Genomic DNA, 27908 nt, shown 5'->3' on the forward strand with positions numbered 1-27908 from the left:
TTCTCCAGGCAGGTCTCGACACCGAAGAGTGTGTCGGCTGCTCGATGGGAATGTCGACAGTGCTCCGGAGGGTGTCATAACCTCCATGAATCAGGGTTCTTAGCAAATTTGCAATCAAAACTGCTTGGTATGGCCTTCAACGGCATGCACTTCTTTGGACCGATGACTCTTCAAGGAGTCGAAGCTTGCAGCAAAGTCATTGGGCCTGGCTGTTCAGCAGCCCACCAAACAATCCTTTTAGTTTTGAGCCATAGGCAGGGGCTACTGGCGCTATGTCCCTTTCATTAAGAAAGTCTCAACTTCCCCAGGCTATGCAGGCCAGAGGTGCCATGAAAAGTCAGTCAGATTTGCCGTCTGGGCAGTGACGCCTGCTAAACAGCTTTGAGTTCTTCTCTGGTTGGTGGGAGTGTTCTCGAGCAGTGGGACAGGTGGAGGGAGATCATTTCTGATGTCTGGGGATCTTCAGCTGGTCATGTGGGGATATTGTCTACCCTCCATCCATAAACCACAGGACAGACCTCCACCCCTCCATTAAGAGCCGGAACCAGAGCTCCAGGAAGAGATTAACTGTAAACTCTACATTTGAAGGGTGTAGTGGAGCAGGTGCCAGCTCAGGAAAGAGGACCAGGCTAGTACTCCCGCTACTTTCTGGTGGCCAAAAAAAGGTAATGAGTCTGCTGCGTCCTGGACCTTAGGGCCTTGATCAAGTTCCTGAGGAAGGACAAGTTTAGGATGGTGATGTTGAGAAAGATTCTCCAGGCTCTGCAACTGCAGGATTGGTTGGTGTTCCCACCGAGGGGGGCATTGGTAGACGTGTTTCTGGTGGAATGGCTCTTCAGCCTCCATTATGTTTTTCCCCCAATACCTGTCATCCCGTGGGTTCTCAGGAGGTAGAAGAATTTTCGGGCAGCCATGATCTTGATCGCCCCAGATTTGGTGAGGAGGACATGGTGCCCAGACCTTCTGGAATTCGCTATCGGCCCACCTCTCAGGCTTCCTCAGAGGCTGTATCTCCTGTCCCAGTCGGAAGGTTGGGTGCTCCTACCGAACCCTGAGTCTCTCAATCTGCATGTGTGGCTCTTGAAAGGCTGAGATATGAGAACTGGGGCCTGTCCGAGGAAGTGCTAGAGGTGAAGCTGGCTGCACGTAGGCCTTCCTCCAGGTCTCTATATGCATGAAGGTGGAGAAGATTTTAGGCATATTGTAGAAGTTGAGGGGTGAACCTCATTTTGTTCCCTAATTCCACAGTCATGGAATTTCTTCTTTCTTTGGCCTCAGCGGGACTACAGATAGGCACAGTCAAAGGCTACTTGGTGATCCCCAGAACAAGGTTCTTTCTTCTCTAGTCCAGTGGTGGCCCAATTTTTGAAGGGCCTTGTAAATACATTTCTTCCAAGACCCTTTGTGGTCCCACCTTAGGATCTGAATGTACTCCTTACTTTTTTGATGGCGGCTACGTCTGAGGCTTTGCATTCTACGTCCATTGGGCTGGTCACTCTGAAGATGGCTTTCTTGGTGGCCAACACTTCAGCAAGGTTTGTTGGCGAACTCCAAGCACCTTTTTTGAGGTTTTTCAGAGAGGTTTCTATGAAGGTGTGTCCAAAGTTCTTGCCCAAAAGGGTTTCAGAATTCCACATCTCTGAGTGTGGAATTGCTAGTATTTTATGCTCCGCCTTACCCATCCAAAGAGGAAGAGAGGCTACATAGGCTTGATCCTAAGAGATTGAGTTTTTATGTTGCAAGAACAGGGACCTTCAGACGAGACGACCGTATATTTGTTACTTTTTAGTCGGAGAAGGAAATGTTCATTCATCTAATGTGTCACCATTGTAGTTATAATCATGACAATACTATCGAGTTGAATACCTGTTGAGGTGAATGACCTGCCACTCCACTTGATTCCTTTAACAGCAGCACACTAGAGATTCAATGGTATTCTGCATCTGAGACCCCTGCATATTAAGTTAGGAAGATGTGCAGGTGTGGGAGTGTACACCACTTAAGGACACTGTATTGGTTCCTGAACATTGATGTCGGGCAGAAGCGACGCAGAGGCACATAACGAGCCCTGGTGGCTGCAATTATTGTCAAAGGCAGCAGGTGCTAGAGGATATATCCAAAATGGGGCATCTGTAGGAGGAATTTATCACAAAGGTGGTTATCGAGAGGTAAGTAATTTGTTCCTCATTTTATATTTAGGATTGAACATCTAGCTTTATGCTTAATCCACCCTACATGTTTTTACGAACCCATTAAATGTTGCAGCCTTTTTCAGGAGTTCACTTTGAGGTATGTATGCCATCCACCTGGCCTAGTTTCCTTTCCTTAAAAATGTTTTAGTTACTGTTTTTCTGCCTAATATATGTTAAGAAATATGTTAACAATTATTTTATTCCTCCATTATAGCATCATTTGTGTGTTATGTTAGCAACTGCCCAGCATTCTGGGTGATGAGAGTTTAGGACGACACAGTGCCAGGTGATATTCTTGGATCCATGGCCCTGACAGAGGGACTGCTTCCCACTTTTCCTCAACTAGAATTGGTACTGGATTGCACAATGAGTAGAGGGTTTGCGGAAGGTACAGCAGGTTCTTTCTGCATAAGGGAGCAAACAATCTTCCAGATTCTTATCCTAGCTTTAATTAACATCAGAATTACTGGTGCTAAAGGCATGAAGGAGGTGCCCCTTGATTACCAGTCTACGGTTTCAGAGACAACTGAGTCGGTCCCCTAGAGACACAGAAAATGAGTATGACTTTTGAAAGGAGCACAAGCAAGTGTTCAATTTCAGTGCCAAATTGAGTTGCTAACATATTTAGGATTACCTAAAAAGCCCACTGTCTAAATAGCAGATTGGTCTTATTCAGACCATGACTTCCTCCTGCCTTATTTTCTGTTTCAGATTTTTACATGTTCCTAATATGTTTTATTGTTGTGACTTGGTTCACTGGATGGCACACTGATAAATTGTCAGTTTTATTTGCAAAATGATGTAATATCTTCTAAACATTTGACTTTTTTTTTATTATTCCATACAGTTTTGGTTACTTGCACAGATTTGTGACAGACAAGATGCTGCTTTACAAAGGAACAGACTGGAGTCCACTATTCCTGTACCGGAATTCTTTGCTTGCCAGTGAGGAAGAGGAGACGTCTTCAACAAGCAGCGTATTCTCTAAAGAATGCCCCTCAAGCAGATCAAAGGTTCCTTCCCTGAGAAGAAAACATTCTAGCGGTACGTTCATCTCCGATTCTGAACTCGACTGTGCCATTAGTGCCCATGATTATTGCTTGTCTCTCAAAATCTCCTTTAGGCAGACCCTCCACGATATTGCCGGGTGAAATTGAAAACTTTGCAGATTAAAAAACAAATTGTGCAGCACAAGATTGTATTTATTGCAACATTTTTGCAGCAAATTTGTTATTGACTGGAGGTTGTAAGATTGGAAAGAAAGTTGAAAGAAAGGGGCAGTGTGTGAGGCTACAAGAGAGCCAGGTTGTCATTATGTGCACCTTTTGTATTCGTTTAATATGAAGACTCGCAGATGTCCCTGGCTTGACAGAACAGTGTTTGTTTTAACCTACTTTCTCTGTTTAATGTGTGTGCCTATTTATTATTATTACATTTTTTGATCATTATCAGTTATAATGGTGAAAATATTTCCCTTCGAAGGGGTTGGTTCCTCCGACGTATTCCACATCTATGACAGGTAATGAACACAGCTGTGCTGCTTTGGAAACATTTTCGGCGTCTGCGTCCTGCGTCGATGATGTCGATACGCTGTTGTCGAGGGCCTCCGTTGGGTCGACGTCACAGGATGTTATAAGCAGGACGTACGACGCCCGTAGCCTCAGTTCTGTTTTTTCCGCAAATGTGTTCGTGCCTCGGTTCTTATAAGTACTTCTATCAGTTCTTTGAACTTCTTTGTGAAGATATCATGTCTTCGTCGTCTTCTACCCCGCGGCCGGGTTTCAAGAAGTGTTGGGATTGCGGTTCTAAGATGTCGCTGACGGACCCGCACAATGCCTGCCTCTGGTGCCTTGGTGAGGACCATGCCACAGATGATTGTGACGATTGCCAGTCATTAACATCGAAGGCCTTGTGGGAGCGGAATAAGAAGCTTTCTGTCGGTAGTGTGTCCAAGCCCCGAAAGTCGAAATCCGCTGGGCTTTCTACTGACGAATCGAGAAGCTACTCTCCGCGTCGTCGGCGTAAGTCCAGGGGGTCTCGGTCCCGGAGTGGGTCCCGCCATTCCTCTGCCTTTTCGATGCACTCGCGGAAGCACCGTCACCGGTCGCCATCCCCATCCTCGTCCGAGGACTCCGCCTGTCGGCGGGTTGCTTGTCCCAACAAGCATTCTTCTCCTACGGAATGGGATGCATTTCGTACGGAGATGATGGTGATTTTCCAATTGCGGGGCTCCATTCCGCCCGCGGCTTCCAAAGAAGCCAGTAGGGAATGTGCTAGGGCCACCGCTTGCTCACCTTTGGTCTCCAGCGGTCGGCGCGATCATCGGGAGACTTTGAGGTCCTGATCGGACAAGGTGGATCGCTCTAGCCATGCCCGCTCCAGGTCCCGGTCCTCGATGCCCTCGAGACCGGTGGATCCTGTGAGGTCTTCTAAGAAGAAATCGACGCCATCGGCGCCATGTCCGTCGAAAGACTCTCTCGAGGCTCCGCCTCTGAGGAAGTCATTGACCCCATCAGCGCCGAGGCCATCGAAGGGAACGCTCGGGGCTCCGCCCTCAAGGCCTGTGTTGAAGCCAACGGCGCCACACTCGACGTTGAATCTGTCGATGCCCTCAACACCTTTTGTGGGGGCTGTACCGGAGGTACCCCTTGTGTCGGTGGAAACTCTGAGGAAGACCCTGAAGAAGTTGGTAAGGCCTGTATTTGAGCCTTTTTCTGTGCCCTCTTCCAGGGATTTGTTCCAGCCTCTGGATTATATTTTCTGAGATGGAGGAAGGGTCTGAGGAAGGTTTGGTTCCTGATGAGGTTCCTGATGACCCGTTATCTGGTCATAGCCAGTTGGAAGACCTGCGTCAGTCTTTGCACGAAACCAGTGTTCTTGATACCTCCCCGTAGGTTCAGTTTGGCAGGCCTGAGCCTGGTACGCATGCTGAATCTTCGTACGGGCGACTCATGTCGAGGATGACGGAGTACTTGGGGTGGTCTGCGCCACCAGTGGATTTTCTGCAGGATGACCTGACGGATATCCTTGACCAAGGTCCACCCACTGACCCGGTACTGCCATTTCATATGGCTTTACAGGGAAGGGTGGCGGCGGCTTGGACCGCTCCGGAGAGTCTCCCGGCAGTGAGAAAGTCTTTTTTCCCGAAAAAAATACCGTCCAGCCAATAGCGACCCCTGCTACTTGACTACGCACCCCACTCCGGAGAGTTTGGTGGTGCAGACAGCTACAGCCCCAGCAAAGCAGGCGTCGTACCCTACCATCCCATCCCTCCTGATAGGGACCACAAGCGTTTTGATGGCTGGGCGAAGAAAGTGTTTTCTTCAGGGGATATGGCTTTACAGGTAGCCAACTCCGTGTGTGCCTTAGCACATTTCACTCACACTCTGTGGAATTGTGTGTCTTTGGCAACTGAGCATATTTCCGAAGGGGAGGAACGGGATGGTTTTCTTGCTCTCGTTCAGGATGGCAAGGATGCCATGTGTAAATCCATTCAGTCGGGTCTGGACATGGCAGATTGTGTCAGCCGGTCCATGTCGGCGAGCACCGTAATGCGCAGATTTGCTTGGTTGCGGAAGTCAGGTTTGCACCTGACGTACAAGCCCGGCTTCTCAACATGCCCTTTGATGGTAAACATCTTTTTGGTAGCAAGGCTGACGAGAGCCTTGAGCGGTTGCAGACCTCCAAAGCTGTAGCGAAGTCGTTGAGCGCTGCAGTTTGCCAGCCTCCGCCTTTTCATCCTAGGGGACAGCAATGGAGGGGAGGCTCCTTTCGATACTACTCTTCCTTTGGTAGATCGAGGGGTGCTGCAAGTCAAAGGGGCCACCGTAGGAGTGCTAGAGGTGGAAAACAAGGTACTTGAGGTGCCAAGGCCGCTCGGGCAGTTGCCTCTTTGCCCTCAGGCACTGCCACAGCCGCTTCAGCTCAGTCATGAAGGTATGTCCCATGGTTCGCCAGTTGGGGGAAGGCTGGCACAGCATCTTGTAGAATGGCGTGCCATTACTTCAGATGTGTGGGTTCTGGAGATCATAGCCTACGGCTACTGTCTTCCTTTCCGGCAGAGGCCTCACGACAATCCACCAGGGAATCTCTCTTTGAGGAGACGGATCTGCTCCTTGCGCAGGAAATCAAATCCCTGCTGGAGAAAGGCGCCATAGAACCGGTGCCTGTAGTGGATTGGAACAAAGGTTGGTATTACCCATATTTTTTTATCCCAAAAAAAGACGGGTGATTGAGACCCATCATGGACTTGCGTGGTTTGAACAAGCTCCTCAGGAAGGACAAGTTCAAGATGGTTACTATTTCTCAATTCCTCCAGGCCCTTCAACTTCAGGACTGGTTGGTGTCTCTGGACCTCAAGGACGCTTACTTTCATGTGCCGATTCATCCAAACCACAAGAAGTACCTGAGGTTCGCGGTTGGCGACTCGCATTTTCAGTTTCGGGTTCTGCAGTTCGGATTCACCTCTGCCCCGAAGGTCTTCACCAAGCTCATGGTGGTGGCAGCGTATCTCAGGAAAGGGGGGATTCATGTCTACCCCTACCTGGACGATTGGTTGATCAGGGCGCGCTCTCCAGTCACCTGCCACTCCCTTCACAAGCTGGGCTTCTCCCTCAACTTAAAGAAGTCCCACTTGACACCTACTCAAAGGCTCCAGTACATCGGAGCAGAGTGCTCGACACATCCCTGGGGCATTGTTCCCCAGGTGAGGGCTCATCACATTCTGTAGAAGTTTCAACATGCCCAAAGTCTCCCGGCGTTCGAGTTCTTGAGGTTGCTGGGCCTTATGGCATCCTGCATTCTTCTAGTGCCAGAGGCCAGGTTGTAGATGAGATCTCTGCAATGGGCTCTCAAGCTCCTGTGGTCGCAGTCCTCCGGCAGGATGTCGGACCCCGTTCAGGTGCCGCTCTCGGTCGCCCTGGATCTTATGTGGTGGGCCGTCGAAGGCAATCTGATGAAGGGGGCTCCATTTTGGCTGCCCTGGCCGGAGGTAACGATCGTGACGGATGCGTCCCTCACGGGATGGGGAGCTCATGCCAACGAGTTGACAGTCACTTGGTCTCTGTCGGAGTCCAGACTCCATATTAATCTGTTGGAGCGGAGGGGCATCAGGCTAGCCCTGAAGGCTTTTCTGCCGTTTTTGCGGGGGAAGAATGCCCTGATTCTGACGGACAACAGAGTGGCCATGCACTACCTCAACAAAAATGGGGGGGCAGGGTCTCTCCCTCTGTGCAGAGAGGTGATGCAGCTCTGGTTCTGGGCCATCCAGCAGGAAATGTCGATCTCGGCAGTTCATCTGGCCGGAGATGAAAACGTGGCGGAGGACGCTCTGAGCAGGCAGAGCACGGGCTCTCAGGAGTGGGAGCTGGCTCAGGAGATTCTCCTGGAGATCTTTGCCCTTTGGGGGACCCCACAAGTGGATCTCTTCATCACCAGTGCCAACCGGAAGTGCGAAAGATTCTGCTCACTGGAATTTCCTCGAAGAGGAGCCGTAGGGGACGTGTTTGTAGTGGAGTGGTCCTTCCCACTGCTGTACGTGTTTCCTCCAGTCCCCGTCATTCCGCAAGTGCTGCGGAGGTTACGGAGGTTCGGTTCCCGGATGATCCTCATTGCTCCAGCATGGGCCCGGAGAACGTGGTACCCGGACCTTCTCGGCATGTCCATGTGCCCTCCACGCCGTCTTTCTACCGAGACGATCTGCTCTCACGGCGGTGTCAGGTTCTCCATCCAGAGGTCAAGTCCCTCAACCTTCATGCTTGGCTTCTGAAAGGTTGAGGTATAAGGATTGGGACCTTCCTGAAGACGTGATGGAGGTGTTGCTTTTGGCCAGAAGGCCCGCAACAAAGTCCCTGTACCGTTGCCCTTGGAGAAAGTTCTGCGACTGCTGCAGGGTTAAGAATGTGGGTCATTTTTCATGTGGCATTCCTGTGGTTCTGTCTTTTTTGCTTTCTTTAGCCCACAAGGGCCTGCAAGTGGGTACCATTAAGGGTTACCTGGCGGCGCTGTCCATATTTAAGCGCTCGTCTGAGGAGTGTTCTTATTTTAAGATTCCTTTGATTTCCCAGTTTCTCAAAGGGCTCACTAATGTGTTTCCACTGTCACCTTTCCAGGTGCCCGGTTGGGATTTGAACCTGGTTCTAAAATTCCTTATGGCAGCTCCGTTTGAGCCTTTACATTCTTGCCCTTTGAGACTGTTGACCTTGAAAACTATATTTTTAGTTGCGGTCACTTCCGCTCGCAGAGTGAGTGAGTTGCAGGCACTTTCCGTTAAGCCACCCTTCACAGTGTTCCATAAGGACAGGGTTGTCCTTAGGGTTCGTCCTTCTTTTCTTCCGAAAGTTGTGTCGAAATTTCATTTAAGCCAGAAGGTTGTTCTTCCGGCGTTCTATCCTCCTCCGCATCCTGGTAAGGAAGAGGAGAGGCTCCATAGGTTGGATCCTAGGAGAGCTTTAAGTTTCTACATCTCACGCATGTCCCGGGTCAGAGTGGACGATCAGCTCTTTATTGGATACGCTGGAAGGCGTTTGGGACAAGCTATTACTAAACAGGCTTTGTCTAGATGGATTATCTTGACAATTTCTGAATGTTACCGCTTGCCGGGTAAGGACCCTCCGGTAGGCTTACGGGCCCATTCTACTATGGGTGTGGCTGCCTCTACTGCCCTGCAGAGAGGTGTTCCCATTCATAACATTTGTGAAGCAGCCACATGGGCCTCTGTCCATACTTTTGTCAAACACTACTCCTTGGATTCTATCCATGGGCAAGATCTGGCCTTTGGCAAGGCAGTTCTCTATTCTGCAATTTAATTGGGCATTCTAAAATTCTAAATTCTTTCCCACCTCCTTACGTTGGTACTGCTTTGGGAGTCTGTCATAGATGTGGAATACGTCGGAGGAACCAATCCCTTCGAAGAACAAGTTACTTTCTTACCTGGTAACGTTCTTTCGATGGGATGTTCCGACGACGTATTCCACATCGCTCCGAAGGCTTTCTGTAGTCATTCTGGCAGAAGATTGGTGCCACACGTTCTGGTAAAAAACTACAACTGAGGCTACGGCCGTCGTGCGTCCTACTTATAACATCTGGTGATGTCGGCTCGACGGAGGCCCTCGACGACAGCGTATCGACGTCATCGACGCAGGACGCAGAAAAATTTTACGAAGCAGCAAAGCTGTGGTGATTACCTGTCATAGATGTGGAATAAGTCGTCGGAACATCCCATCGAAAGAACGTTACCAGGTAAGAAAGTAACTTGTTCTTCTATGTTCTCCAGTCCCCCAAGCACCCACACACCCCAGTTACCAACACCTCTCCCACTCACCAATTCCCCAGCACAACTTACGCTCCCACATCTCTCACTCTGCCAGTCATGTGCTGAAGAGGGATGAGGAAGTTTGCCCCCTCGTCCCCCTCCTATAAAATACATGACACAGCAGAAGGCCAGAAGACACTGTGATCGCCCATACTATTTTGGACCGATTTGCAGTAGTTCAATGATTGATAAGTATGTCAAGAGGTACCCCCTCAGCCAGCCCGCTAGTCCAGGTGCGGTACAAATCTACCCCAGAGTGGACAAGGAGCCCCGGACAGCAACTAAAGACACCTCAATTGACAGTATTGATTAAAGTGCCAAGAAGCCATGTCATTGACGTTGTTAGAGACACCACGACCTAGCAGCATTAGACATGAAGCACACGTGCCATCCGCCCTTCAGGACATAAGAATACACTCGAATACACTAAGAACACGAGCGTACAGTTCTACAGTTAGAGGACAGATACATATACATACTGTCATTGCTTTTATTATTTTGCCATTAGCTAAACGAAACAATGCAGAAACCACAAGAAGCAAGAGATTCTGAGCAAAGCTTGCAGATGCTTACGTGCGAATAAACATATGGAACTGCAGGAGCACCTATGGGACCTGACAGAGCCAAGTGTGACTAACCAATGGAGAATATTGAATAGCACGAATGCTGTGGAAACCGCATAATGGTTTAGGAAAAATACAGCAGGCCACATGTCTCTCAACAAGAGCTGAGCTGAATTCAGAATGAACAGAGAGAAAACATGTGAGACAGGACCCGCTGCCGGGTGACATTACATTCCCTGAACGACACAAGCACCAGCTGCAATAAATGCAAATAATTCCTCATAATTCAGAGCTGCACAGCTCCAAATCATGGTCTCCGAAAACATGAGCCGGCGGACGCAGACAATGGACAGCAACCAGCGCTGGGAAAGGAAGCCGATCTCACGCCACCAGCCAGAGGACTGCAACAAAGATGTTACAATGTGAGACAAGTGTTGCACGGAGCAAACAAGCATTCTCATGGACTAAGGTGGTACACACACGTTACAATGAAGACACATAGTCATTCTTATTACCTTGAAAAGGTACACAAAGAGCTGAGAACCTTTGCGGATCCCAGGCCTGGCGACGTCCGCTCTAGCCAATCACAATTTATTATCTGTCAAGATCTGCCGTTACCTCCCCCTGTGTCTCCTCACCTGGGATATCCGGTGTGTGAACTCTGGTGGGTTCTTTCTCTCTTCTTCTTCCCTTCTTGCGGAGCTTCTGATCTCCTTCTGTCTCTACAACCTTTCCCTACTTCTGTTCGTGAAGATAGGGACGCTCTCCACCTAAGACCACCTTGACTAGGTTATAACAACCGTCAGACGGGCCCAAGGGAGCGGGCCCCAAGTCCAGGGAAAAAGCCGATGAAGGCACAAAAAACCCTGCAGTGTTCTATGCGGGATCAGCAGATGGAGGTCTTCAATGATGTTGCTTGTCTCCAGAATAGAGGGCAGAAACAATAGGTGGATTCCTGATGCCGCTGAGGATTGCGTGGACACACCCCACGTGGTGCAAGGAGGAAAGCAAACTGGGCAGAAGGCTGTCCAACAGGGATCCTGAAGGACAGAATCCCCAGAAAAGAAGGAAAAATAGAACAGAATCGATGCGCGAGAGGAGGAGAAGCCAAAAGTACGAGAATAGGAGGAGGCTAGAACTACGGAGGAGGATAGATCGGAAAGCGAGCGAGTAAAAGCCTACTGAGGTAAGAAGGGAGCAGAATAAAGGAGAGAGAGCGGCAGCAGCCAGAATGAAGATAAGTGAGAAACTAAAGAAGCAGATAAGGAGAACGAAGGTAGGAAGAACCGAGACAAAGAAATAGAGCCGGAGCAAGAGCCGGGTAAAGGCACAAGAGCAAAGCGCTGACAAAGGCGGGCGGCAGGACAGAGAGAGAGAGAGAGATAGAGCGAGAGAGAAATGAGGAGGACGCGAAGAGCGTAGACAAAGGAGGTAGCAGGAAGGATAAAGATAACACGAATACCGGAGCAAGTGGAGGGACCGAGACTGAGAAAACAAGCCAGAAAGGCAAAAGGCTGAGTGGTAGGAGGAAACCACTGAGGCACGGCAAAACGCTAGGAAAGTCTGTGAGGAACTGACAGGACGAGTTGCAGCGCATCGGGAAGGGGGCATGGCCGCCCTAAGTACCAAAGCCTTGGAGAGGCTAGAGCATTGCTGCAGATCCCGCAACGGCTCATCGAAGCCTCCTTTTTTGCACAACTTCTACGGTCAAACCGTGACAATATCCTAGGAGTGGGTAGCAACGGGCAAGACCCAATGTTAAGACCCCTCACACTGCATCATTGTTAAAGATAGTGACTTGGGGATGGACCAGGCCAGCCACCTGACATGCGAGGGCCAGTAGACTAACATGTATAGTGCCCACTATAGGTAGTCTATTACTCAGTACCCAATCCAGTGGTCCTATAGGTTTTCTGGAGATGGGCCAAAGTTGTAGCATCAAACTGACATAATTTGGGTACAAAACTGGCCTGCGAGCCAGGAGATGTTGAGATGTCCATGTATTTCTTCTGTCCCTGTACTGATCCCTGTTGGTTTTTGCTGTAATATACCGCAGTTAGAACTTGCCGTTGGACTGAGTCCTCCATTTGTCCTGTTGAAGGTGTTGGGCCTTCCGAGAGTCCGAGAACTCCTAGTGGCCCTCTGGCAAACCTGGGAGTTTGTCCCAACAAGTTGGTAGCAGAGGTATGGTTGGCTGCGCCAGCCGTCACCCTTGCCGCTGAACCTGAGAGGATGTGGGACCCTTGCGTATTTTGAGAAGACGGGAAAACGCATGCCTGTTTACAGGTCGTCAGGAGCCACTTGTGCCCGAAATCTGCGAGTTGTCCAGGCAGACCAAGACGGGGAGGCGAGTGCCTTGACGGGGAGCCGGCAGCCAAGCAGCGCTAGCACACCACGGAATGTAAGTATTGACCCAGTCTAACAGCAATTGTGGGTGTGAGGGAGGGTAATGAGTATTGTGTATTATTGTTTAGTATTGTCGAGTATTGTTGAAGTATTGTTTAGTATTTGTATAGTGAGTAGGGACAGGAGCGGAGGCAGAAGTCCTTTTTCTGTGTTTATCCCACATTCAGTCTTCGAGGTAAAAGGTTCTGGTGAATAACCTAGACTGTTGACTTGAGGGCTTGGGTGACAAAAGTTATGTAGATTAAGGTATTCCTGTAGGTTGGGCATTGTAGCTCAGGTCATAGATGACGGTATCCCTGTGATGGTTAGCAAGGGAGCTGGCCTAGATTGCGGTAGGTGAGTCGACTAGTTAAGTCTCCTGGAGTGAGGCCTTTCACACGTTAGGCGATGCAGCGGGTGCAGTCCGATCACAAGAGAATATTGGTATTCTCTGCCGGGAGTGCAGGAAGACAGCTGTGGGGTTTTGTGTGGTTTGGGAGTAACGGGCTATTACAGTGTGTGCAAAATATTTTATTTACCTATGCTGTTCTGGTAGCTTGGTGATGTCACCCTTAGGTTTGCATATAGAACACAGAGAGCTTGAGACATTGAGGAGCTAGTATTGTAAACTTGGGATTGGCAGACGAGGTGAACCAGTGGCGGTGTGCAGAAGGCGAATGCGCAAGATTATGAGAGTGCCTGAGAAGGCAGCGATTGTGAAGGGGGGAGGTGCGGCGCAGAGCGCGTCTGATAAATTGTAAAGCCAGAGAGACCTGTAGAAACTGGAAAGTATTATCGTTGCATTGTGCTTTCTCCCTAAACAGCGGACTATCGAAGCCCTCGACTTGAGGTCAGGTAAAAGGTATTGATCTGTATATGGACAAGTGTGGCGAGGATACACCCTTTCAGTACCTGTGTAAGACACTTCCACTTTATAAGGAAAAGATTTGTAAATATAGCATAAAATGGTCCAAAAGAACTGAGAGTAAATTAACCAAACCAAGGCCACCTTGTGGAAGTTTCTCCAAGAACGTGCAGCAATCACTATTGACACACATGCAGGGTACCTACAAGGGGAAGAAATTGACAAAACACATGGACATATTTGAGTTGTGGCGCATGTTCCAGGGGGGGTGAGGGGGATGCCGCGAGGCATCAGTGGATACCAAGCCAGCAAGCGGTGAAGGACCAAGGGACCTTAAAGAAAGGAAGAGGGGGAGGAGATGAGGGAGAAAAGGGAGAGAGAGCTGGAAAAGGCAGAAAGACGGAGAGATAGCTGAGCAGGAAAAACACAAGTTAGCTGAGAGGGAACAGTTGAAGTTGGACAGACTGGCAATGGAACAAGCGTGCAGGGAGGAGGACGAGCGAGCAATAAGGGCAGTGAAGACACAAGTAGCACTGGATAGGGAAAGGAATAGCTTTGCGGAGGACAGACAAACAGAACCAGACAACACAAACTCTTGGGGCAGGAGCAAAAAATGAGGAAAGTGGAGCAGGCATAGGGGCATGGGCAGGAGGAAGCAGGGGTGACTTGAGAGACATCGATCTCAGCATGAAGCCCAACACAGACTTGACATCGAGAAGACTGAGTTTTGCAGATGAAATGTTGTAGCAACATGGACACAGGGTGCAAAAACGAGGACAAATGCAGCGGGACGAGAGGAGGAGCAATAGTGATCACAGTCCACGGGAACGGGGACAGACAAATGTGTCATGGGAGTTCAGGAAAAGAGGGAGGTGGCTCAGACAAGCAGACCCAACCGGCGGCTTTTGCACCTCACACAGCACCTATATTAATAGACTAAGGGATATCCCAGGAAAAAGGAGGGGGGAGACAGCCATAGCTTGTTCTAGAGGGCAATTGACTAGAGCTTATGACGATAACAGGAGAGTGCTTATACTTGAACAAGTAGACGTATGCGCAGACATTGAGATGAGAGAGGGCCTCGACAAATTAGACTGACCAGAAGGTCACCTGAGGAACAGACAGCATACACAGAGATGTCTTTATTGGAGAGAGGAGGGGGTGAGACGTCAGTATGTGACAGGGAAGCACACAGACAAGGAGAATATGAAATGTAGGTTACCATTGTTGAGCTTGGGAGCAGGGAAATGGATTTATGAAATGAAGAAGATGAAAGCTAGCCATAGACTAGCAGTGGGTGACGTAAAGGGACTGTTAGTATGTCTATTTAAAGACGCAGGTGATGACGTATGGAAGAGGGCGGGATTCCCAGGGGTGACGACACAGAACACAGAGCACGACGGGGCACCATTTGTAAACTGCAGAGCATCATTATGGCAAGCTTTCAGGACACAATACCCAGACACGTCAGATATTGGGGTGTTTACTTCACATAAGATGAGGGAAGATGAAAATCCTGTGCAGTATATTGGCGCCTCAAAACTCGAGAGCCTTGGGATAAAACAGTAGCAATATTTTACCACATATTAATGCTGGGACTACCAGAGCCAGTCAAGAAGAGTTTAAAGAAACTGGTAGGGATGGAAGTGAAAGGATGGCCAGAAATACAGCACACGATAGTGCATCATTGCCGACTATGGCAGGAGACGGTTAAGAAAAAAGCAGAAGACAGAAAGGCAGATGAGGTGAAACTAGTGCTGAGAAAGCTATCAAAGTACGCGATGGAATGGGCTGTTATAACCAGCCACCGCCCCGCGCCCCCAAGCACAGCAGCAACCGCAGCACCAACAGCCACAACCATTTGCACGGCCCATGGGAGGAGGATACATGTGGTGGGGCAGCTCACAGCAAGGGTTTCGAGGAAGGGGGGGACTACAAAGGGGACGTGGCTTCGGGCCACAGATGCATCACAATCAAGGGGGGGTTCCCAGGAGGGTTTCGGGGATATGGACTACAGGTGCAACAGAACCCAGGAGACTTTTCAAGGGGTTTTCCAGGGCAAGGAAGGGGGCCACCACAGTGCTGGACCTGTGGGCAGCTAGGGCACATCTCGAGGGTATGTCGATTCAGAGGAATGCAACAGAGCTGGGGAGAGCAGGGCCAGCAGCCTAATCAAGGAGACCAAGATGATTATTTATGCACAGGACCAGCAACCACAGGGGCAGAGGCAGGGCATATATCAACAAATGCTGCAGGCACAAACACAAGCACCAGCAGCACAGATGCAGGTACCAAAGATTCCAGCACCAATACCACAAAAATTACAAGCACCGCAGATTAGAGGGAACACACAACAACTAGCACAGATACAGAATGATGACGCACCAGCACACATGGACACAGTAGCGACAGTACCCGTCCGACGACTTGGGGGAGTTACCATGGTAGGGAACAACATCTTCACAGGAGATGGATTGTTCTTTTACCCTCAATAGGACAGCCCACAGACGCACTTGATGTGTCCCATCCTGTCGATCACACCCAACCCTGCGGAGGAACCTCGCATAGGGGTGGCAATAGGTGATGAAACACTTTCCTTTCTTGTTGAAACTGGGTCGTCTAGGGAAGGAACATTTACATTGTTAGGCGATGCGATGAACACTTAAGGATTTTCTGGGTCTCGGGAAGTGGTTCCTTTTACTGATAACATCTCACTATCTATAGGAGATCATGATCTATCACTACGTTGACTCTACTCTCGACAGACACCTGTAAACACACTGGACCAAGACATCATGAGCAGACTAAACATGACCATTTAATTCACAGACAACGGCATAGTGTGCTCAACACCAGGCATGCACATGCTCAATATAAAGCAGATTGTTCAAGCATATTGTGGACGCATGGTACAGAGGGGGGTGCCAGTGGACCCAGTGATGTTCCATTATGGAACTGACAATGCTATTGCATGGTTTCCAGGCACTGCAGTGAAAGTGTGGCTCATCACAAGCGAATATCTGTTCACGCCAGAAACACCATTAGACATGCCAGAAGGAACAATAGTGCCGTAGAGATAGAGGCAGTGGTGGTGAGAGAGGATTGGATCGCAGTGCATGGGATGGATGACACGGAAGGGAATGTAAAGCAATAATTTCAGTTGCAGAGGGCTGCATGCTGGCCACAGTGACAGACAAAGAACTATTCCAGGAAGAGAGACAGGAACTGGAGATGGTGTTCGAAATGTGTGTAACCTATTGGTTACAGATGCACTACAGAGAGGTGCCAAAGAGAATGACGATGGTGCTGGAGGCGCCACCCTCATTCTGGAAGGAGGACCTGACCAAGATACCCAACAGTCTATGGACTACAAGACCTTATGGCGTAGGGTGCATAAAGAGCATGGGGGGGAGAAGAGTAAACTGAAACCAGGAGGGATTTTGCCAAGAGTAAAGCAGTACCTCCTAACAAAGGAAGCAGATGAAGGCATTTATGAGACAACCACATCCCTCATTGAGAGAGGCATTCTAGTACCATCAGATCACCCATGTAACACAGCAGTGCACCCCGTCCCCAAGGCAAATGGGGGATCATGCATTTTATTCAGGATTTAAGACTTCTTAACCATATTGTAGAAGCAGAGTATCCTCTAGCTGCAAACCCAGTGACAAGCGTGTGCAGTATTCCAGTGGAAGTTGCCTGTTTCACTGTCATCATTTTGAAGAATGCATTCTTCTCAGTGCCATTACACCCAGACTCACAAGACCTGACCAGCTTTATTTACAGAAACCAGAACTGGAAACATATTAGTTTGCCACAAGGGTACTGCGAGTCACCATCCATCTTTCACAGAGTTATACAGTAACATACAGATGGAAAGCCCAGTTGTACAGTATGTTGATGACATTTTGATTTGCAGTAAGGCAGAAGACCTGTGTAGGAGGGACTCGGTGCGCATGTTGACGCTGTTAGCTGACAAAGGGTACAAAGTGGAAAAGGCCAAACTACAGTATTGCCAGAAGGAGGTGCTGTACATTGGACAGATGATATCCAAGGACGGCCTACAGATTGCTCCACGTAGAACAGAGACAATACGCAAGACTCCCCAGCCTACGACAATGAGGGAAATGCAACATTTCTTAGGGTTGTGTAACTACTGCAGAGCATGGGTCTTTGACTACAGCACATTCAAGAGGCCACTACTGTGTGCCCTGAAGGAAGCACATAGGGGGACAAAGACACTGACATGGACCACAGAGATGACTGAGGCCTTTGAGGAACTGAAGGAAGCAATACAATCTGCCCCAGTGTTAGGGACCCCAGACAACAAAAAAGGAATTCTTCCTGTTCTCACACACTGACGTTGTGGTGATGAAGGTGGTAGTGACACAAAAGACAAGCATGGGCCATAAGCCAATAGCTTACTACAGTGGACAACTTGATCCAGTAATGAGAGGACATTATCCGTGTTGAACATGCTTTGGCAGCTGCAGCCTTCCCAGTAGAGAAATCAGCAGTAACAATGGGGTGCACTACCACTTTGTATGTGGAGCACGTCCTCTTCGTGATACTGCATAAGCCAAAGAGCACACTTACTATTGTTATTGTTATTTTGCATTTATATAGCGCCTTATATACCATTGGTATGGTCTGAAGGCGCTGGTAGGTTGAACGCCCTTGGGAACCGAAGTTCGGATCAGTAGAGGGAGTAGAGAGAGTCAAAGGTGCGTGTGGGCACCATGTATGTGTGCAGCTTGTGCGGTATTCGTGTAGTAATAGCTGCTTCTTAGCGGTAGGTGTGGTGGTTGAGGGGTCAGGAGTATGTGTTCGTTCTGGCAGGATTTATCCAGACCGGATGTGGCTGTGTTAGGCCTGAGGAGAACGCCTGGCTGGGGGTGTGTAACCAGCAGTGTTTACATAGAGTGATGTGGAGTATGTGACGGATGTTGGTATGAGAACAGTTATACCGAATGGTGTCATAGTATCTCTGTGTTCTAGTTGAATGGTGGTGTAAAGGAGAGAGTAAGCACATGGTGGGTTATATGGTCATTCGAATGTTTTCTAAAATGTTCTAAAGAGGCTATTGGGAACACTTCCAAACTCTACCTTCTCAGAGAGGCCACTGGGGACACTTCCAAATTCCACCTTCTCAGAGAGGCCATTGGGGACACCTCCAAATTCAACCTTCACAAAGAGGCTATTGGGCACACTTCCAAAGTCAGTTTTCACAAAAGGCTATTGGGGACACTTCTAGGTTCAACTTTTCACAGAGGCTATTGGGCACATTTCTAAATTCTACTTTCACAGAGAGGCTATTGGGGACACTTCTAAATTCTACTTTTCACAGAGAGGCTATTGGGAACACTTCTAGGTTCAACTTTTCACAGAGGCTATTGGGCACACTTCTAAATTCGACTTTTCACAGAGGCTATTGAGGACACTTCTAAATTCAACTTTCACAGGGGCTATTGGGCGCACTTCCAAATTCAACTTTCCACAGAGGCTATTGAGGACTTTTCTAAAGTCAACTTTTGACAGAGGCTATTGGGCACACTTCTAAATTCAACTTTCACAGGGGCTATTTGGCAACTTGGCTATTGGGCACACTTCTAAATTCAACTTTCTCAGAGAGGCCATTGGGCGCACTTCTAAATTCTACTTTTCACAGACGCTATTGGGCACACTTCCAAATTCAACTTTTTACAGAGGCTATTGAGGACACTTCTAAATTCAACTTTCACAGAGGCTATTGAGGACACTTCTAAATTCAACTTTCACAGAGGCTATTGGGCACACTTCAAATTCAACTTTCCACAGAGGTTATTGAGGACACTTCTAAATTCAACTTTCACAGGGGCTATAGGGCACACATCTAAATTCAACTTTCGCAGAGAGGCTATTGGGGGCACTTCTAAATTCTACTTTTCACATACGCTATTGGGCACACTTCTAAATTCAACTTTTCACAGAGGCTATTGGGCACACTTCTAAATTCAACTTCCCACAGAGGCTATTGGGCACACTTCTAAATTCAACTTTAACAAAGAGGCTATTGAGGACACTTCTAAATTCTACTTTCTCAGAGAGGCTATTGGGGACACTTCTAAATTCAGCTTTCACAAAAGGCTATTGGGGAGACTTCTAGGTTCAACTTTCTCAGAGAGGCTATTGGGCGCACTTCTAAATTCTACTTTTCACAGACACTATTGGGCACACTTCTAAATTCGACTTTTCACAGAGGCTATTGAGGACACTTCTAACATGCTAACGATCCCATTTCTATCTAGATGCGACGCAAGCTAGGGTTCAGAATTCTAAGTGTGGTGCATCTTAAGAATAACATTTCTATCTAGATGCGACGCAAGCTAGAGTTAAGAATTCTAAGTGTGGTGCATGTTAAGAATACCAATTTTTATCTAGATGCGGTGCAAGCTAAAGTTCAGTTCCCTACACGTGTGGCACTAGCTAAAATTGGCAAGTAAGTTCATGTGCATCGTAAGGCAGTATTTACAATCCATTTACAGTGGTCGCAAGTCTTCCTAGGTATGTCTTGATTTAAGTCTATGGCAGTCTATGCTATGGAAGGTAAGGTAGAGTGACAGGGGCTTTCTGGAGTAGAGTGATTGCTCTACACCCCACCCATGCCATACTCACAGTTTTGTTGGTGTCTGGCTTCCTTTGCTTCCCATGCGGACACCTGCAGACACGTCCTGGAGCCACCAATGTAGGAGTCGCCCTTTGCCACGGCCCTTAGCCGCAAGGGCTGCCGGGCAGGGGGCTGCCCTGGTAGGGTTAGTCAAAAGGGGCCAGCAAGCCAATCAGTCCACGGGGGACGGCTGGGGGCGGGAGGAGGGAGGAGAGGAGAAGCAGGGACACGGGGCAGACAACGCTGCGGGCAGTGCCCGGGGGGCTCAAGCACCAAAACAAAGCCCAGATCACAAGGCCCAGGAGGGTCGGGCTCTCACCCACGTTCATCTGAACACGCTGGGATGGAAAGGTAGTCGGGAGCTGGGACGGCGACTAGGTTCGCCGACTGCCTTAGAGCAGCCAATCACACCACGGGGGACGGCTGGGGGCGGGAGGAGGGAGGAGAGGGGAAGCAGGGACACGGGGCGGACAACGCTGCGGCCAGGGCCCGGGGGGCTCAAGCACCAAAACAAAGCCCAGATCACAAGGCCCAGGAGGGTCGAGCTCTCACCCACGCTCACCTGAACACGCCGGGATGGAAAGGCGGTCGGGAGCTGGGACGGCGACTAGGTTCGCCAGCTGCCTTAGAGCAGCCAATCACACCACGGGGGACGGCTGGGGGCGGGAGGAGGGAGGAGAGGGGAAGCAGGGACACGGGGCGGACAACGCTGCGGGCAGGGCCGGGGGGGCTCAAGCACCAAAACAAAGCCCAGATCACAAGGCCCAGGAGGGTCGGGCTCTCACCCACGCTCACCTGAACACGCCGGGATGGAAAGGCGGTCGGGAGCTGGGACGGCGACTAGGTTCGTCAGCTGCCTTAGAGCATCCAATCACACCACGGGGGACAGCTGGGGGTGGGAGGAGGGAGGAGAGGGGAAGCAGGGACATGGGGCAGACAACGCTGCGGGCAGGGCCCGTGGGGCTCAAGCACCAAAACAAAGCCCAGATCACAAGGCCCAGGAGGGTCGGGCTCTCACCCACGCTCACCTGAACACGCCGGGATGGAAAAGGCTACACAGAGAGCATCAGGGTACGAGGTTATACTGTTGAATGTAGGATTAAACATACTAAGATGCAAGACAGTGAACCCAGCAACATGTCTGGCAAATGTTCTCAAGGCGGGAGACTATGTACATGATTGCACGAAGAACAGAGATGTTCAGTGAGACAGGCAAGGTAGAGCAGGACGCAGTTGAGTGGGGAGATGTGCATTATATTGACGGTTTGTCAACAATTGATCAGACTGATGGGGTCAGACGTAATGGGGCTACAGTGGTAAGACTGAAAGAGGACTGGACAAGCGAGGTGGCTGGAAGTGCGTGGCTACCATCCCATTATTCAGCACAAGCAGCAGAACTGGTGGCTCTCATATTAGCACTGGAAAGCAGCATAGAGAAAGAAGTGACGATTTATTCTGACTCCGCCTATGTGACATCAACAATACACTCAGGACTGGCGTTATGGCTCAGGCGAGGGTTCAGGAGAGCAGACGGGATCTCAGTGCAGCATGCACTAGTATTAGACAGACTGATCGAGGTGATTGCTTATCCGAAAAAGGTAGCACTAGTGAAGTGCCAGGCCCACACCAAAGGGGAAGACCCTATCACGAGGAAATGAAGCAGCAGATTTTGAGGCAAAATGTGCAGCGTATTTTGGGCAATTGTGGGAGCTGAGAGAGACAAAAGGCTCTGGGAGGGGTGAGGACTATGGTGATGAAAGAAGGTTACAATGTATCACCAGAGACACAGATTATGGAGCTCCAGGGATCAGCACCCAAAGAGGAGAAAGAGCTATGGGTGAAGAGATGGTGCTCAATGTTTCCGACAGATGCCTTATGACGACAGAACAACACAGAGAAAGTGGCAATAGCATTATTGAAGACAGCATTAGCACAATTGCACTATCCAACACACACAGGGAAGGAGGTCATTGCTACACGCAGTGGAGAAATGTGGTTTTGTCCAAACTTGAATTAACATGTGCCTGATTTTGAGTAATGCTTGACATGCCAGCAGCTTACAGCAGGGCATACTTTGAGAATTGTGAGAGGAGCCATACCAAATTCCTTAGGCCCACGTGGACTACGTGGATATGATCCAAGTTTGCCAGCGATACCGCTACATAATAGTGGTTGTCTGCCCATTCTCTAGGTGGATCGAGGCAGGGCCCTGTTCACATGCTGAAGCCCTAAGAGCGGCCAGGTTTCTGTTAAGGAATGTCTTCCCGAGATGGGGCGTGTGTGAGGTCCTGCGTTCTGACAACGGCCCTCACTTCACCAATCAACTGTTTCAGCACATCACGACCCTGCTAGGCATCCAGCATAAATGTGCCTGTGCGTACCACCCGCAAGCAAACAGGTATGTGGACTCCTGAATGGACTCCTAAAAGAGTGTATAGCCAAGACACAGCAAAGTACCAAGAAAAACTGGTTGCACTGTTTACCCCTTGCCTTGTTTGAATTGCGCAGTAAGCCAGGGTCCGACCACCATTTAACGCCCTATGAGGTGGTGACATACACCTTTCCCTCGCTCCTCCCACAAGAGCACTAAAGGTCTGTTAGAGTAGTGCAGATGTGTTAGGACAGGAAATGTATGAGTACATCTCTCGCCAGATACAGCGAATCCAAGGGGGCCCAGAAGACATCAAAGAGATCAACTGCGACGACGCACCACAAGACTGTGAACTAAAACATCCTGTGAAAGTTATATGATGAAATAATAGGTTATTTATAACGTGCTTAATACCCAGAGGTTTCTAAGCACAAACCTGGGGATCGAACCTGTGTTGCTCCGTGTCGTTTTGCTTCCAAAGTGAGCATGTTGCCATGAGCTATCCTCCCGAGAGGTAGAAGTGGGTGATATTGTTTTCCTGCGTAATTTTATAAGGTGCTGGAATGCACCTCGATTCACTGGACCTCATGTGGTTGAGCAAGTGGTAGACAGCACAGTTAAGTTAGTAGGAATAACTGTATGGAATCACCTACAGGACATCAAGCCCTAAAAAGCAGTGGCCTCACCTGGCAACCGATTCTCTGTGACTGACAGGGCCAACGTTCAGCACCTAGATGAACTACAAGTGCATTCTGAGCTCACAAGATTAGGGAGGTCTGGACATCCCATGGTCATACGATCCCAAGAAGCAGATGTAGCGACTGGAATACTTGTACAATTCGACTAGGTTTACACTGTCTGTTTGTTATTTTCTTTTTCGCACATGCAGGGCCTACGTGAATGCCGTCGGGATTGTTGTTTCACCAATGTTACCTTCCACCTGCCACCCAGAAGCTTTCTCTAACCAGTTTGTACACTGTAAGGAGACCCAACAGATTCCGATTGCAATACCCTGGAGTATATTACCTTGTCTTTATAGAGTATCTGGCACAAACATGCCCACAACTTGGGCACGGTAAGCCCCTAGTGCTGCCAATTTTGAGAGACCCCGCTGAGATCTGGGAGTAGGTATTCGCCTTTGCAATCAGTGATCATTTTGTCCACAGTGCTTAAGGACACTGACAATACTAACATAGTAACACATTTTTCTGCGCATTTCAGGCGGGCAACTGTATCACCAGGCTACAAGGATGAAGCAGCGTACGTGGAAATTAAAGGAACAATAAAGAACATTATCGTTATATCATGTCTATTGATTCCTAGTGGTTTAATGGGATTCATATCCTGGCAATTATATGTTGTTGTTACTGCTACCGCTGTACCCGCTACTAACATTCCCCTGACCCAAGCAGGTGGGACGACCATGTCAGGTAGACGAGAGAACACTGCTGATAAGGTAAGGAGAGGAAAGTGCAGTGTGGACACAGACATGAAGGGAGTATACATATCTCACTGACACTGCTTGAGTGTTTAACAACATGTAGTACAAATATAGGACAAAAGTAGGTAAGGAAACCGCCGGGAGAACTGTTATGTCTGCTCTTTAATCCCCTACGCCATGAGTGCCTCTAGAACATTCATAGCAACTGAAATACCAGCAGCAAGGGCACAGTGCCTGATGTATCTCGGGATGGTGCAAACACGAGGAAGATTACAGGGGAAGACAGAAACATTGAGATGGATGTCCAAAGGAACATTCGCATACAAAGACAATTGCTTTAAAGCATTAGACATGATGAACAATTACTGGCAGCTAGATGAAGCCAGAGAGTACATAACTGACAGACTTGAGAATGAAGAAACATAGACTATCACATTGAAGGAATTGCCATGTCCCTGGACAAGAGTGAAGGAGATAGGAGGAGAGCCTGGATGCTGGAAAAGGGCACAGATACTAGTGTATGGACAAGTGTAGACTATCGATGGATGGCAGGATGGAGTGGTGGGAAGAAAGGCACTGACTCTTGCCCAGTCATCGGTGAACAAGGTGCAAGAAGAAAACAAGTGCCTGAAGGAATGGGATGTCAGCGCGAAATTGCTGACATGGGTGGAAAATGAAGCTGGACTGATGCCAATAATCCCTCTGAAGACACCAGTCCTGTGCTATAAGAATAATGGTGATGTTGAAGTGGGTAGAATGTTGTGTGAAAAATGATTGAACAACTTGCAGCAATGAGAGCGGGAACGGCAGTGCTGAGGCATCACTACTGGGCTTGTGGATTGAAGGCATATGAGAAGCTGCCACCTGAATGGGGAGGGGTCTGCTCACTGGTACACATCAACATGCCCTCGTTGGTCGTACCCAAGAAGGATGTAAAGCTCGATGAATTCCTGAAAATGAACAACAATAAGAGAAGTAAGAGGATTGAGCAGAGTATAAAGAGGGGGGGGAACTACTTCTCCAGCATGGGGTCTGGCATGGATTCACATGCTCATGAATATTCCCCGTCAGGCTGGGAATCCTCGGTAAAGAAAAAATCAGTATCAGTTTCGTTTCTGATCTGTCTTTCGTAGAAGTACCCAATCACTGATCTCTGCGTCATACTGACCACAGCCAATGACTGCCCTCTACCTAAGCCCCGCCTCTGGCAGCCATCTTCAGATTTTTACCACACGTTCAAGTGTTGGGATCCTCGTGCTATTGCTCTCGAGCGTTAGTGCTATTTTTTCGCGTTTTTTTCTGAAAAACTTCTATTTTTCGGTCAAAAGAGCCTCAAGCTCCACCGTTTCTTCATCCGATCAACGGGGACCCGTGTCGGATTCTTCTACGCCCCTCAAGGGGGAAGATTTCGTCGAGCCACGCTTTTGGAGGACTCCAGAAGTTTCTCAGGCCCATCTCGGACATGGCCCAGGAGAAGGGAAGCTCGACGCCCGGAAAGCTGTTCAGGGTCTGCCCTGGATGCCAGCTTCAGAATGTCTTTAAGGAGGACGAACACTCCCTTTGTCTTTACTGCTTACATGAGGACAAGACGCACGTGGAGAAGGACTGTGCGTTTTGCGGCAATATGCCGGAGCGGACCATGAAGGACCGCCATCAACGTCTCGCCAACTGGCTGGAAGGGAAGAGCCCGTCAGGCGAGAAGAAGAAGAAGAAGTCCGAGCGGTCTTCTAAGACCTTTGAGGACGCCCCGGCGACGGGGGTCCAACACAAGGCCAAGCACCGCGAGTCCGCTGGCACCAGGAGCGCCGAACGGTCGGGCTCTACGGGCGCCAGGCAGGGCGCATCCTCCCCGGCGCCATCAACCACGAGCCAACGCTCTGGTTCGGGTAAGAGGAAGGCCGAGCACCTGGCGAAGCTCCTGGAGAGACCCCGGTCGAGCTCGAAGGCCCCATCGGAGGGGGAGCGAGGCAGTGACCCTCCCCCCAAGGAGAAGGCGGTGAGCGCACCTAAGGTGGTGAAAGCCTTAATCCATCCGGCCAAGGCCTCTATCGAGACAGTCGTGGCGGCCCTGGCTCAGCCTGTGGAGGCTACACCAGTGGTGGCGACCTCGGGGCTCAGGGTCTCCCTGCCACCGCGGAGGGAGTCCTCTTTTATGCCCATCGACAGGACCCCCGTGAAACCTCCGACGGAGAAGAAAAAGGGGGGGCAGGAGGTCGTCATGGATTCGGCCTCAACCTCTGAGGAAGAGCTGATCGAAGTCTTAAGCCACTGCGTTGGCGTGGAAGAAGACCAGCCTGTCGGGAGGGACCCCGACGTAGGAGACGACGATAACGTTGAGGGTGCCGATGGGGCCCCTGACCGCCCGTCGGACTCCCCTCAACCAGTGCCGCAAGACAACTCGGCGGCCATTTTGGTGGCTATACAGTCCTTATGCTCGGAGATAAGGACGAGACTGCCGTTACCAACAGCGGAGGAACCGCTCCCGACGGGGGACCCGGAGCCAGGCCCTTCTGGGAGCCCTCCCCCTAAGAGAAGAAGGATTAATCCTCCACCTCCTTTTCAGCCATCGCGCCCTGTTTAGCCCTCCTCCCTGTCCACGACTCGTGGCGATGATACAGGGACTGACACGGCCGCGACGGGTACAGACAACGAGGTTTACGACGAGGATTTGCCGTCGTCACCTCCCACCCGGGCTTCCCCGCCCGACGAGATTGGATCGTTTCACTCCATGATCGCCAGGGCATCCGAGCTTTTCCAGCTCTGCCCGGAAGAGAAGAAGAAGGAAGGTTTCCTTTATCAACGGCGCGAGGCCAAGAGGAAGACGGTCCTCTCTGTGCCTCTACTGGACGATATTTGGGATGAGGGCCTCGCCCTCCTCAAGAACCCATCCATGACGCCGGCGAGAAGGGATCGGTACGAGAAGAAGTACCGGGTCCCGGACGCGGCCCCCTTATGCCTTTGGGCACAGCCGACCCCGGACTCGGTCGTCTCCGCGGCGGCCAGGAAGAAAGCGGGGGGGGGGCGCGGCCTCTACGTCGACCTCCCCGCCGGACGGCGAGGGAAAGAAATTAGATACGACGGGACGCAGAGTCATCTCGTCTGCAGCGACGACGATTAAGGTGGCCAACGTAGCCCGCTACGACAGGGAGTTGTGGTACAAACTGGCCCCCCTGCTGGACTTCCTACCGGACGACAAGAGGGCGGAAGCCCTAGAGATCTTGCAGGAAGGATAGGTGGCGTTGGACCACGCCATTACGATTGCGACGGACATCGCTGACACTGGATTTCGCCAGTTGGGCAATGGCGTGTGCCTTAGGCGGCGTGGATGGCTCAAGGCTACTGACTTCCATCAGGACGTGCAGACCAGAGTCTTGGACATGCCGTTCGACGGAAACAACCTGTTTGGGAAAAAAGTGGACGATTCCCTTCAAGCCATCAAGGCAGACACTGAGACCGCCCGGGCTCTTGGGGTTCTCCAGCAACGGCGGCCGCCCTTTCGGAGCGGTGGAGGCAAACAGGGTGCCTCCAAAGGGTCCGGCGGCGGATTTTCCACCTACCGTCAAGCAGCCCGTTCGTCGTCACAGGAAGCTTACAGGGGACGAGGCAAGTCAGGCGGACCCCGCCGTCGTCGCCAAGGAGGACAAGGCGGCAAAGCCTCGTCGAAGCAGGACTGAACCGGCCGTGGGGTCGGGCCCCCACCGAAGCACCCCGGTGGGAGGCCGGCTGGCAAGCTTCGTCAGCGTGTGGTAGTCCATCTCCGCCGACCGTTGGGTGCTGGACGCCCTAGCTCAGGGTCACGCGCTCGAGTTTCTAAAGAGGTACCCGCGCATCCCCCTTGTAGCCAGGAAAGAACATCACGTCCCTCAACTTCTCTTGGAGGTAAAGGCGATGCTCAAGAAGGGCGCCATCGAGCTCGTCCCAAAGAGGCTTCGGGGCTCTGGAGTTTACTCAAGATACTTCCTCGTGAAGAAGAAGACGGGAGGATGGCGTCCCATCCTGGACCTACGACGACTGAACAAATTCATCAAGGCACAGAAGTTCCGGATGGTCACCCTCCAACACGTCCTGGGTCAGCTGGAGGAGGGCGATTTCCTGTCGTCTTTGGATTTGGAGGATGCCTACTTCCATATCCC

At 50.1% G+C, this 27908-nt stretch overlaps 1 protein-coding gene across 4 annotated transcripts in view; it reads left to right on the plus strand.

The window, feature by feature from the left end:
- Nucleotides 1-27908, plus strand: part of LOC138526199 (cohesin subunit SA-2-like) — a 2217157-nt gene that overhangs the window by 2064995 nt on the left and 124254 nt on the right. For all 4 annotated transcript variants that reach the window (XR_011283519.1, XR_011283520.1, XR_011283521.1 and 1 more), the window contains one exon: nt 3040-3236. Coding sequence is in view for 1 of the 4 variants with exons in the window: in XM_069636632.1 (XP_069492733.1) it covers nt 3040-3236 (197 nt within the window). In the remaining 3 variants the exon portion in view is untranslated. The remainder of the gene's footprint in view (nt 1-3039; nt 3237-27908) is intronic.

Source organism: Ambystoma mexicanum, chromosome 7p (assembly GCF_040938575.1).
Source record: "Ambystoma mexicanum isolate Mex_15411 chromosome 7p, UKY_AmexF1_1, whole genome shotgun sequence".
In the NCBI taxonomy this organism is placed as follows: domain Eukaryota; kingdom Metazoa; phylum Chordata; class Amphibia; order Caudata; family Ambystomatidae; genus Ambystoma; species Ambystoma mexicanum.